At 34.4% G+C, this 13,258-nt stretch overlaps 1 protein-coding gene across 1 annotated transcript in view; it reads right to left on the reverse strand.

Annotated features, from left to right (window-relative positions):
- LOC123525473 (proteasome adapter and scaffold protein ECM29-like) overlaps positions 1-13,258 on the reverse strand; it is a 107,501-nt gene that overhangs the window by 48,895 nt on the left and 45,348 nt on the right. Inside the window, exons 11-20 of the mRNA XM_053537732.1 lie at positions 10,593-10,677; positions 9,853-9,969; positions 8,881-9,003; positions 7,975-8,078; positions 6,382-6,511; positions 5,824-6,100; positions 5,334-5,425; positions 3,133-3,267; positions 1,176-1,320; positions 575-771 (exon numbers count right to left, since the gene is read on the reverse strand). Of these exons, the coding sequence (XP_053393707.1) occupies positions 575-771; positions 1,176-1,320; positions 3,133-3,267; positions 5,334-5,425; positions 5,824-6,100; positions 6,382-6,511; positions 7,975-8,078; positions 8,881-9,003; positions 9,853-9,969; positions 10,593-10,677 (1,405 nt within the window). The remainder of the gene's footprint in view (positions 1-574; positions 772-1,175; positions 1,321-3,132; positions 3,268-5,333; positions 5,426-5,823; positions 6,101-6,381; positions 6,512-7,974; positions 8,079-8,880; positions 9,004-9,852; positions 9,970-10,592; positions 10,678-13,258) is intronic.

The raw sequence follows: 13,258 nt of genomic DNA on the forward strand, positions 1-13,258 counted from the left end.
CTTCTTCATACAGAATAGTTATACATTTCTAGCAAGTTTTCAAACTAACAGAGGTGAGGGGCATGTGGTTCAAAGACAGCAGCCATAACCACTCTGCCACAGAGGTTCCATTAAACGGTTGGAAAATTCAGGCGCTATCTCAAATAGACGGTGACATGCCAAAAGATCAGATATTTGTACAACAACATATTTTTCAACAACTATTTTTAAGTTGCATCTAACAGTGGCATCTTATAGTGGCTAACAGTTTCAGACAGAAAGATATTGTTTGTTAATCACCTCTACACAACGTTGATCATATGGTCATTTTCAAGTTTTAAGTGATGTAGGATGACCCTAGGTGCCTCTCAAGGCATAATTTCAAGCACAGACAGGCGCTAATAGAACCACAGACCTTCCATAAGCCAGATGGATGGATTTCTCACATATCAACATGAAGAAAGATCCGATACACAGACTGAGGTAAATGGCAAGCTGTCTGAACTCAGCAACCATCACCACTTGGCCTCTGTTGCCCCCTATACACAGGGAAGTTTACTTTAACATAGTTATATGACAGAGACCAAACATTTACCTTTGAAGTTTCTTTACCAGACTTGATGATAGAAATAAGATTTTTCACAGTGGAAAGTTTTGTTATCTCTCCATCACTGTTCCCATCATCACCAGTGGGCAGTGGTAGGGCAGCGTTACGTCCTATTTCACCAACAGCTTGACACGCTCCTCCAGACAGCAGTGGGTTAGTCTCCTCCGATACTTTAACAAGTCGTGCTGAATTAGAAGAAAACAACAAAAATAAAGTGACATCTGTGTTGCATTTGCATAAACTTATAAAATACCAGATGGATTTTATCAATCCAAATTTATGCAAATCCAATAAATCTAGTATTAATAAAAGAGTAAATAGTAAATAATAATGGAAATTAACTAAGCAAACTGAAATTTGGTGCTGTTGGAATACAATGAAACACAAAAGTTCACACCATAAATTCAAATTTTTAAATTCAATGTTTTGATCTGGTTCCTAGTCCTACTGGAACCATAACCAAACCTTAACTGTCATGATTTCTCTTGTGACTGCACAAGGTCTTATCTAGAACTCTCCATACAGAATGTTGAGTATGAGAACATGTTTGAAGTACTTCAGTTCCTTAACTGAATACATAGCAACATACCAATTGAAAGAACAGCAACCTCTATCCGCTTTTCCATTTTCTGCCACAGTGAGCTCCCTTGACTTTCTTGATTGCGTCTGCTTCTCAATAACTGACCAATCAAATATCCAAGGGCCAACAAAGCACCATGTTGAATTTCTACACTCTAACATAATAAGAAATACATAAAAGAAGGAATTATGAAAACAATAAAGTCAAATATCTTATTGAAAGTATCAAACTTTTTCCTTAAATGTTAAACACAAGGGTCCTTCAATAAATGAGTTGGCTGATGCTATAACTTTAAAACTAGCCTATAAAAATGTCTTTAGTTTGTATCGTTTTAAAACATATTGTCTCTGCTAAATAATTATGTATAAAATCTAAAATTATCATGCAGTATGTTTGCGCATTTTCAACAAGATACCTTTCTTGGTTAATGTAAAACAATACATTTAACTGAAGCATGCAAATATTGGATTTCCTTTGTCATTAATTTCACTGGAAATCATAAAACAATTAAGAAATAATAAATCTGTTCCTATATTTTATCAGTTAATAAAATATGGGCAGGAGTTGGGATGCGTAATAATTAAATCACGAGTGCGCAGCACTAGTGATTTAATTATTCGCATCCGAACGACTGCCCATATTTTATTAACTGATAAAATTGTTGGAACATATTTATTATTTTGATTCTAACAACGCAAATAATTTGCATTTTACAGTACTACATTTTCAGTGTAATACGTCATTCGGGTCATATGCTGTTACAATTTACCCCTAAGGTTAGAAAGTGTTGCATAGCCAATGGAACATACAGATATTTGTTTTTTTTTATCAGAATTTTGAGAAGTATTTATAAATTAGTAATTTAACATCTCGCAAACGATTTATGAACAGAATCATCAAATAAGGTTATATTAGTTGACTCTGTGATACGAGTTACCAGCTAAACTTTTTTTATGACGTCACATCATTATGACATCAAACTTTATGTCATACATTTATGACTTCACCGCCGAATTATAATTGAGCTAATTGAACTCACTCGTAGAGATCAAAACGCGTTTTACGGACCTACACATAAGTCAGTATGACTTTTATTCATAATTATATTTTTGAAATGTTGTTTTCAACTGTTTGGCCCTGAAATGATTCGTATGTAATGGGACAGTTGCTGCGGATCGTGTTAGAATCTGCATTACCCCCGTTCAAGTTATTAAAATTAATGCTTAAAAATAATTGAGCTGTCTTTTAATGTTTAATGTTTTTTTCCAGATTTTTAAATGTTTTTGTGGCATCATTTTTGTAAAAGACCACATATGACTGCCCTACACAAATTTTTTTTATTTTAAACTCAAATGACCAACTGACTTTTGGAGGTCAGTGCCTTTAAGAACAAACAGAAACACTATTCTAAAAACTTTCAAGACAAAGTTATAGTTCTTATGTAGTCTACTTCCCTCAATTGCTAACTATCAATATCTCAAGTTACATTAAATTTCTTGCAGTGAAGTCAAAGATTGCAAAAACCTTCACTGGATACAATGGAGCATAATTCCAATACCTAGTGTCAGACACGTTACAGTCATCTCATGATGCAGAAAACTTGATAAAATTTTGAAAGTATTCTGGTGAGTACTTGCTGAGAAACCTACTTAAATGCAAAACTTTCATCAAAATTTCAGAGTCAGTAAGGGGCACAATTCTGCAAGCCTGTGTTATGTAACCCGTGAGATCATCTCATCATGCACAAAACTTGTTTTGATTTTGAAAGCATTTGGTTTAGCAGTTTTAAATTTAAAATTTGGAAGTTGAAAATGGATATCATTTAGACATAATCAAAACTGATGAGTTCATCTTGTGATGCTGAAAACTTATATGGACTCTGAAAGCATTCATTTCTGCTGTATCTGAGAAAATCTGCTTCAGTCAGGTATATCCTGCCTGGAACACAAAATTGAATGAAAGTCACCTTATCTGTGAGAGAAGTATGAAATGTGTCCAAAGCTTCAAGAATTCTGTCCTCATCTGTCTGTTTGCATACAACAAAAGCATACAAGTTGGCAGCAAGATCTCGAATGTCATCTTTCATGGAAAACACAAATGTCTACAACAAAAATAGTAACAATATTATGACACTATTCCTAAATAACACCTCTAACATCAAATACTGACAGTAATAAGCTAGTCTATAAAAGCGTATTAATACAATCATACAATATGCCCTCCTCCCAACTTTGGGAATCAGACACTAGGATTTTCATGGTGTCCATCTTACAGTTTTGTAGGTGCTCATTTCAAGTATTTGGTCATCCAATTTGACACCTGCTCACTCACCTTTCTCCCCACTAGGAGTATCAGATGCAATAATTTTCAAAGTGTGTGTTAAGGTATTAGGTCACTAATAGAGAACCTCCTTTTTGAAGAGTATTCAATTCCTACCATAAACCTACTTTTACTGCAATTCTTAGGGGTGCGTAGGTTCAAGCCCTACTGGGACCAATTTTTTTCTTCTTATTTTCCTTTTTTTCTAGTAAGTGTTTACTTCTTTCAAGACTTATTACTGATTTCTTGTACAAAAATGGAAAAAGATGAATCTTATAAGCGATTTCTTGGTGTTAAAAGTGAATTTACTACTTAAACAGAAGGGGTAGAGTTACAAATCTTTAAAAATATTGAGTTACATACGGTGAAAGTTCTCTATTTTGCTTTCACTCTTAGATTATATTTTGTGGAAGAAATTTAGGTAGGTTTTACTTCTACCCTAAGGTTATTTTTTAATGCAGTAAGCAAAATTCAAAACAGAAACACAGCATTCGACCTTATTTTTTTCAATGTTGAAATATGAATTCTGTCTCATTAAATCCGTTTACTTGAGGCACCATAAAAAATGATATTTACATTTTTTTTGTGTGTGTTTTATAATTGTTTACCAATAGTTTGATGTTTCTTTTATTAAAATTAATGGTAAAATCAGTTCTCTGCAAACGTTTTGGATAGTGGCCACCACTTTGAAATTTGTCTCTACTTGAGCTTGAGGAGATACCATAAGTTATACAAAATTTATAAAAAACAACACGGTAAAAGTTGTTTAAAAATTGCAAAATAGTGCAAAACACGGTTACCTTTCAGAATATACCAAGCAAAGGCCATTTTGAAAACATTACTATTAGTGATCTAATACCTTAAATACATTATACTAGTAGTTATCAGAAGTCCTGCCTATTGCTGCCACGTTTTATGAACAAACTGTATTAGCTGTATCACCTTTGCTAGAGGATCATCCAAAGCACTCAAAAATCTTGCAAAAAAATAATACTGGAATCTAACCAACAGAGACTCAGAGAAGATTTCATATAATCATACCAGTAAAACTAGTCTCCTGGTAACCATAATTTTAATGAATGGCAATGGCAAGAAGTCCACAAAGGAACATTTGTATGACTTAATCAATGGTTCCCAACAAGAAGACTTTAAACATTTTCACTATATACATGCAAGGAAGGTGACCACACCCTTCAGTGGACACGTTTGAACATATCAACATAATCAGACAATGACTATTTGCGTGAAATTATATAAAAATTTGGCCATCAGTTTCCACATTTATACATATATATATATATAGAACAAGAGCACCGCCTTGTGGGTGCAGACACTCATCTGATTTTTTTCTCTGTATAATAGAAATATTGACCTACCCATGATTTTCTAAGTCCAAAAAGGGACCATAATTCTTGCAAAAAGCAATGCAGAGTTACGGTACTTGTTGCTCAGTGTCAGCTTTTAATGGCGAATAACTGCTCAAAGTTTTAAAGCAATAGCTTTGAACGTAAAGAATAAAAGTTGACCTAAACGCAAAACTTAACCAAGAAATCTGATATTTTCTAAGTCCAAAAGGGGCCATAATTCTTGCAAAAAGCATAATGGAGTTATGTTTCTTGCTGTCAAAGTCAGCTTTTGATGGTGAACAAGTGTTGCAAATTTTAAAGCAATAGCTTCAATAGTTCAGTAGAAAAGCTAACCTAAACACAAAACTTAACCAGGCAATGTCAAAGCCAACGCCACCAAAGCCAATGCCGATCAAGTGTTGACAATAAATCATCTTTTTTTCTAAGAAAATCAGATGAGCTAAAAATGTGGACTCTAAATTATACCAAATTTTAAATTTACCTTTAACCAAGGAAGTTGCTCTACAAATTTTGGTACAAGATGATCTGCTGCCAAGGCAACCATCTCAAGTAAACAATACATAGGTGTTGCACCTAAACAGATTCAAAAAGAATAAAAATCAACTTAGTAGAGGGCTATCACAGAATAAAGAAATAATTATAACAGATTTTGCAACACAAGTTTAATAATATCTGAAGCAGTCAAAGAATGGTATAACATACTTATTGTCATTTCAGAACAAAAGAACAGAGAATTTTCCAAATTTGCCAGCAGAAACAGTCTTGAAAATCATTTTGCTTTATTTCAAAAAGAAATTAGTCCACAACTTGAAGTCCAATATATGGTAAAATGTGAAAAATAACAAACATTTCCCTTAAATTGCATGAAATTATTTACTAACATCTACAAACTGTATTCATCTGTGAACTAAATCTGCCAAAAAGTGTGTGGGGGGTTATTTAAGATATACAGGACTCCTAACGGTGCTCACCTCCAACAGCTTTGAGAAGAAGTTGTACAAGGTCTACATAGGTTTTTACTGGACTGGTATCCAATCTGCTCCCAGCTAGCAGTGTCTTTACATATTTTGAAATTTTTGGTGCCTGGTCCTTCATCGCTGCTATGCCATCCATGTCTGGCTTGAGCCCGGCACTGTAAGCCAGGCATGCCCTCAGATACAGTAATATCTCACTGAAGGCTGCTGGATTGAATGGCAGTGTGTTATTGGCTACAACATACCTATTCTGAGTTGTGACACGAATATCTGCCTACAAAAACAAAGAAAGTTGATTAACAACATCTTTTATTCTAATATTCTATTGGTAGTCAATACATAAACTATTCTGGTAAACATTGTAATAATGCTCATGAAAGATTTGAAAATTTGAAATTATACACAAATGAAATCATTTCCTTCAACTCAAAATCTCAAAATGAATCTAAATCAACAAGTGTATTATCAAAGAGCATTTCATGAACTTTGTTTTACTCTGTCTGTTAGTGTCATTTCTTTTTTGTAAAGTGAGATACATTTTCTAACAAGAATTACTTTCTCTTTGATATATTCCACCATGGTTGTGAAGTTTGGGAGTACAGTTTCTACAGGTTTTGTGTTGGATTTATCTACAACTGGTTGTGGGTGCAAGCCTTTCAATGCTTCGATGCGAATGTCTTCTTTCCTATTAAAAACAAATAAGCATATAGAAATGAGAAATACCTGTACCTCGGATCAAACATTACTATACATTTATTAATCAGCAATGGCGGGCCTGAAGTGCTTATCAGCACGACTAAACCTACACTGAAAGAGGGCATAGCCCCAGTGCCAATATAGGTTTAGGAGTTCTTATAACCACGTAAGGAATGTCATTCCTGTTAAACAAGTTTTTTATTATGTACCTTAACATAATAACAATTATCCGATTGTTTGAATCAGTTAATCATAAAATTAAAAAAAAAAAATCGGCAATAATATGGACATCATAAATAATGTCACTCATCACTGGCAGGCAAATAACCAGTTATAATGCTTGCTTCCTGTTATAATGGCCGCTACTGGTTATTTTGCCTGGTAAAATGCAGTTTTGTTACTATTTATAGTAATAATGTTTTATCATTACTGTACTCTTTTATATCTGTAAGTTATTTTACTGACTATAAAATATTATGTATTTATCACATCCATGAATAAGATGTTTAACGTACATTGTTTCAAAGTTACATTGTTATTTCTGACGAAGACATAAAGGTCGAAACTAGTCAAGAATGTGTTGTCTTGGTAATTTTAAATCCTTTTGAAAGTTACATTTAGGTTACTGGTATATTATTATTATTATTATTATTATATCAGATTTATATAGCGCCCTTTTCATGATCAATTTCACGTTCAAAGGCGCTTTACAAAGTTCAAATGCAGCCCTACAGGGTGCATAATTCATCCTCTACTAGTACAGACACAGAGCGATCTGACCAGAGGGACAGAGTGAGACAAAGCCCCCACGACAGAGAGATCAGAAATCAGATACAGGCTTGTCCGGCTAACTTAGCCTAGCTCGTTGCGAATAGACAGCCTGGTTCTTTAACATGCCTAGTGTATAGCACTGATACACCTTGATGATATCTAGTTTAAGTTCGAAACTGGGTCATGTGCGGTCAAAAACTAGGTTAGAAGGTCTAAAAATAGAAAAACCTTGTGACCTCTCTAGAGGCCATATTTCTCAATGGATCTTCATGAAAATTGGTGAGAGTGTTCAGCCTGATGATGTCTAGGTCAAGTTCGACACTGGGTCATGTGCGGTCAAAATCTAGGTCAGTAGGTAGAAAAATAGAAAAACCTTGTGACCTCTCTAGAGGCCATATTTTTCATGAGATCTTCATGAAAATTGGTGAGAATGTTCACCTTGATGATATCTAGGTCAAGTTTAAAAGTGGGTCACATGCCTTCAAAAACTAGGTCATTAGGTCAAATAATAGAAAAACCTTGTGACCTCTCTTTGTGACAGGTGAGCTAAAAATAAATGAGAAATTTTCTTGTTCATTAGGATCTAATTATGTTGACTGACACAAACACAAAATCTATTAAAAGTCATCCCCAACAAATATTACTGATTTCACATTTTCAAAGGAAAGCTATGATACATACTGATCACCAGCAGCTAATAAGAGGATATATCTAGAAGGTACATGATCCTGCTGAAATATTCTCTCTGAATATTGTACCGCCATCATCCTAGCTTGTGGTTCTTCCTGAGAAAAAAAAACACACTTTGTATTCGTTGGATTCATCCTGTTTTTAAATGTCATGTCATTCAAAATATCATAACAGTATCAAAATTTAGAAACAGGTGAAAAAATGCCTACAAAATGTGACCATATCCTTTATCTCAAAATATTTGTAGTGTGCTGTAAAAAATATATCTAAATTCCTAACATATGAGCCGTGCCATGACAAAACCAACATAGTGGGTTTGCGACCAGCATGGATCCAGACCAGCCCGCGCATCCGCGCAGTCTGGTCAGGCTCCATGCTGTTCGCTTTTAAAGCCTATTGGAATTGGAGAAACTGTTAGCGAACAGCATGGATCCTGACTAGACTGCGCAGATGCGCAGGCTGGTCTGGATCCATGCTGGTCGCAAAGCCACTATGTTGATTTTCCCATGGTATGACTCATATATCATTTTTAAGCACATAATTATTATGTCACTATTACAGCAGATACTTTTTCTACACATTTTTAAGTAAATAAAGTCTATAAAGAAGGTCAAATTGAAAGTACTTTTTCAATTTCAAAAAAATTGACATAAATCTGTATACATGTCATTTTCAGTCAAACATGGCAGTCAACGAAACAAACAGAACACCAGGATCCAGTGTACCTTGTGTTGTGTTGTGTTGTGTTCTAAATCTGTTAACCCCATACTGCTGTAGATTGCTTCAGAAAGGTGAAGCTGGGGGCAGGACACACTTTTCCAAAAGTATTAATTACAATATAAATTTCTAACACTGTATGTGATGCCTATTTAAAAAGTTAGTGGATCAAAATGTAACCTTGTCAATGGCTTCCATAAGTAATGCCTCCATGATTTTCATGTTTGATTCATCCAAGTCCTTGAATGCATCCGCCATTAAAGACAATGCCTCCTGTACAGCCAGTCGCATCTCCGAGTCCACCTAAAATAGTGAACACTATCCTGGCAAGAATTTCTACTTAAAAGATAAATTGTCTCTACTGAATATTTATTGTCAATTGTTACCTAGTCAATTTCACTAACTGACAAAATTTATTCTGTTCAGCAATTTTAAATACTAGCATGTACTAGGTTTTTACTCTTCTACAGTGTAAAAGAACAATGGACCCTGTTTCCAGTGTCCAATGCTATCAAAAGGCATCTTCTTTAAGCTCTCTGTATGTCAATTATGTAATTAAAATCAAGCAACAGGTAAATAACATGTACTGGCTTTCTCCACAAAAGCTAGAGAGCAGTACTATAGTGGTTAAGGGGTCAGATGCTCAGATCCAAGGCCATAGGTTCAAATCTGGCTGAGGTTATCATCACACCTTCCTATGTAAACAAAAAAATCTGTTTTTTCAAATGGAACCAACTCAAAAAGATTCAAATATGGCATAAAGGTGTACGCTAGAGTCTCTGTTTATGAGATGGGTGAAATTTTTCCCAGTAATAGAGAATTTCTTCAAACTTTGGATATGGAAGGACAATCATCACCAGTATCTGCCCTTGAAAAAGGCATTTTTTGGGGAAATCTGTTTTCAAGGGCAGATAACTCTTTTTCAATACTGGTGACCAATGACTTTTATTGCCTATCTTTGTTTCTTAGATGACTGTCTTTCAATATCCAAAGTTTGAAGAAATTCTATTATTGGGAAAAATTTGCCCATCTCATATACAGACTCTAGCCTATGCCTTTAAGCTATCTTGCGTGTAGAACTTTTTTTAATAGAATATATCAACAGTTTAAATCAGTTTTACATACATTTAAAGAACTGTCTTATAGTCTTACCTGGCACATGACATGGAAGAAGACTTGTACAAGAGCGATATTTGAGGCTACAAGTTGTGGGAATTTATTCACCAACTTTCCTATTGCTACATAGCCCAGACTTAAAACTTTTGCATCCTGTAAAAAATATTTAATATTTTAATATACTAGAATCTCAATAACAGTATCATCTTTCTTTAGTAAGTTATGCCTACGTTAAGTGATAATTCAGCTTGTTTCATTAGCAATTACCTACTACTGTGAAATCATTTGATTTTGTTCACACAAATTTGTTGTTATTGTTAAAATAGCTGTTTTGTTGGAATATGAATTTGTGTATGAACTTAAAATGCAAATAACCGCAACACAAAATGATGGAAATTCTACTTGTTTGTTTGGATTTAATTTCACAGATTGTCCGAACAACAAAATCCATCAAAATTAGTCACCCAGGAATATCAATGATACATATTTACTTTTTGGCTTGTGTGCTTATTAGAATCCAGAATAAATGAAAGACGCAAAGAATATTATTGGTTTAAATCATGCCAACATGACTAAGGCCAAATGCAACATTACAAACTAGTGGTCAGAGGTAATGGGTGTCCTTAATTAATGAATCAAACAGTCAGAACAATACATAACCTCAATATTATGAGAGTTGAATTGGAATATGTCTTAACTCAATGAAAATAAAGAGCAAGTTATCAAAATTTTCCATTCAACTCTCAAATCAAGAAGAATTATGAAAATAATCTAACCTCTTTTCCTTCTTTGACAAGATTGATCAACTTGGTTTGTAACACTGCACTTACAGCTATAAACTTGATATCAGTGGAACTGCAGCTTTAAATAAAATATATATACACTTGTAAAAGATTGGTTTGTAACACTAGACTTACAACTATGAACTGGTATCACAGGAACTACAGCTATTAACTGAAAATTACATGCACTTGCTTAGCTTGGTTTGTAACATCGGACTTACAGCTATAAATTTTATATCTACACAACTTCCACACATTCAGGTCGAAGTTGGAAAACAGATGACTTAAACAAATTCTTTTTAATCTTCTTTATTTTTTCAGGCCTTGGCTGGCACATGGTAAGAACCACCAACATTCTGCAAGCCAAAATATTTACATTTGCCCTATTCTTTTCCATTGAAAATTTTGACATTCATTTCGTATGAACAACAAGAGGGCCATGATGGCCCTGTATCGCTCACCTGACTACCATTGCTCAAAATGATATGATCAAGTTTTGACATAGAGCACATAGGCATACACATTAAATATCATCAGGATAAACATTTTCTTGTAACAGTCCCTTTGGACCTAGTCAGGGCCAATTTCCATACCAAGTTTGAGGGTCCTAGGCTCAAATGCTGCATTTTTGTACTAACATGACTATTCCTTACCCTGGAAGACTTAAATAACATTTAAAACCAATCTCATTAGATGCTGCTGAGATATATTCGTTTACATAAAATAAAGGGAGGTAATTTGTCATAAATTCAGTCAAAAGTTATCAACCCTGATTGTCAGAGTCCATCTGATGGTACAAATGACATATCAAATCAGTATCTTCATTGGTTTCTGAGATACACCCATTTTAATTTGAAACAAAGGGAGGTAATTTGACATAAAATCAGTCCATAGCTATCTGACCTGATTGCCTCACTCCAACTAAAGACAATAATGAAATTTCAAATGAGTTCTAAAAATATTTACCGAGATAAATCCATTTTTATTAAAATCAGAGGAGGTAATCATGCATTGGTATATGCATGTAGAAGATACAGAGTACAAGCCTATACAACAATATAATAGTAAAGTATTCATATTGACAAATTTTCAATCAAGAGTTATCTAATATGACTATTTCTTACCATGGAAGACATAAATAACGTTTCAAACCAATCTCATTAGAAGCTGCTAAGGTGTATTCATTTTGATAAAAAATAAAGGGAGGTAATTTGTCATAAATTCAGTCAATATGTATCTTCGCTGATTGTCCAAGTCCATTTGTTGACATAAATGAAATTTCAGATCAGTATCTTCATTAGTTACGGAGATATACCCATTTTAATTTGAAATAAAAGGAGGTAATTTGACATAAAATCAGTCCATAGTTATCTACCCTGATTGTCTCAGTCCAACTAATGATAATAATGAAATTTCAAATAAGTCCTATAAGTACTTACTGATATAAATCCATTTAGATTAAAATCAGGGGAGGTAATCAGATATAAAATAACTCTGGAACCTACGATTGGATCTGACTGATTCGTCATGGAATCCAAGATTTATTGTTGTTGAAGATATTTTGAAAGTTTGTATCAAATCAAACCATAAATGAAGTCTCTATATGGCTGCAAAAGCCAAAATAGCCAATTTTGGACCTTTAAGGGGCCATAACTCTCGAACCCATGAAGGAATCTGGCCAGTTCAAGAAAGGAACCAAGATCTTGTGGTGATACAAGTTGTGTGCAAGTTTGGTTAAAATCAAATCATAAATGAAGCTGCTATTGTGCAGACAAGGTCAAATAAGCTAATTTTGGCCCTTTCAGGTGAGCTAACAAAAGGAATGGCACAAAAGTTATGTCAACGTTGCTTAGTTTTGACGATGTCCGCGTATAGTCAGGGAGAAAGTTCCTTAGATGACGTCGCAGTTGTTCCGTCTCGTGAACAGAATGGCCGGGAAGCTAATTTTAATGTTAAATGCAACAAAATGTGTGCAGTTTATAATATAATCTTGTTTACAAATGGAAAAGAAATATAATGTAAATGTAAGAAATGAAATGCATTTTTTTGGTGTTCATTTGAAATGAACACCAGAAAAGGATCGGCAAATTAAACACGAATCGCGCTATTCTGTCGTTCATTTTGCATGAACACCGAAAAAATACATTTCATTTCTTAAATACTCTACACCCCAAGCAAAGTGTCCAACCCGCAGCAGTGCGAGGCAAGTGATTGGAAGTCAGTTACCTTAACCACTAAGCCACCCAGACCCATCTTAAACAAGTTTTCTTCTTCAACAATCAATCATCACAGAGAGTATAAGCTGCACCAGTAATTCCAATATATGACATTCTGATTGAAAGTTTTTTTCTCCAACTGTTGAGCTAGTCGGACAGGCTCCATTTGTTGGTTTTTTGTTTTTGTTAGGTTTGGAGTCACACTGATACAATTTAGGTCATATAGTCACTTTTCCAACTTTCATTGTGGAGGAAGACTCCCAGGTGCCCCTCTGAGCATTGTTTAAGACGTGGTAGGGACCTAGGTAGAACCATCAACCTTCCATAGGCCAGGTGGATGGCTTCCTCACATGAAAGAATTTCACACCCTAAGCCAGGTTTCAAATCCATGTCAGTGAAGCACAAGTCATTACAAGTCAGAAACCTAAACCAATCAACCAAGGA

Source organism: Mercenaria mercenaria, chromosome 3 (assembly GCF_021730395.1).
Source record: "Mercenaria mercenaria strain notata chromosome 3, MADL_Memer_1, whole genome shotgun sequence".
In the NCBI taxonomy this organism is placed as follows: domain Eukaryota; kingdom Metazoa; phylum Mollusca; class Bivalvia; order Venerida; family Veneridae; genus Mercenaria; species Mercenaria mercenaria.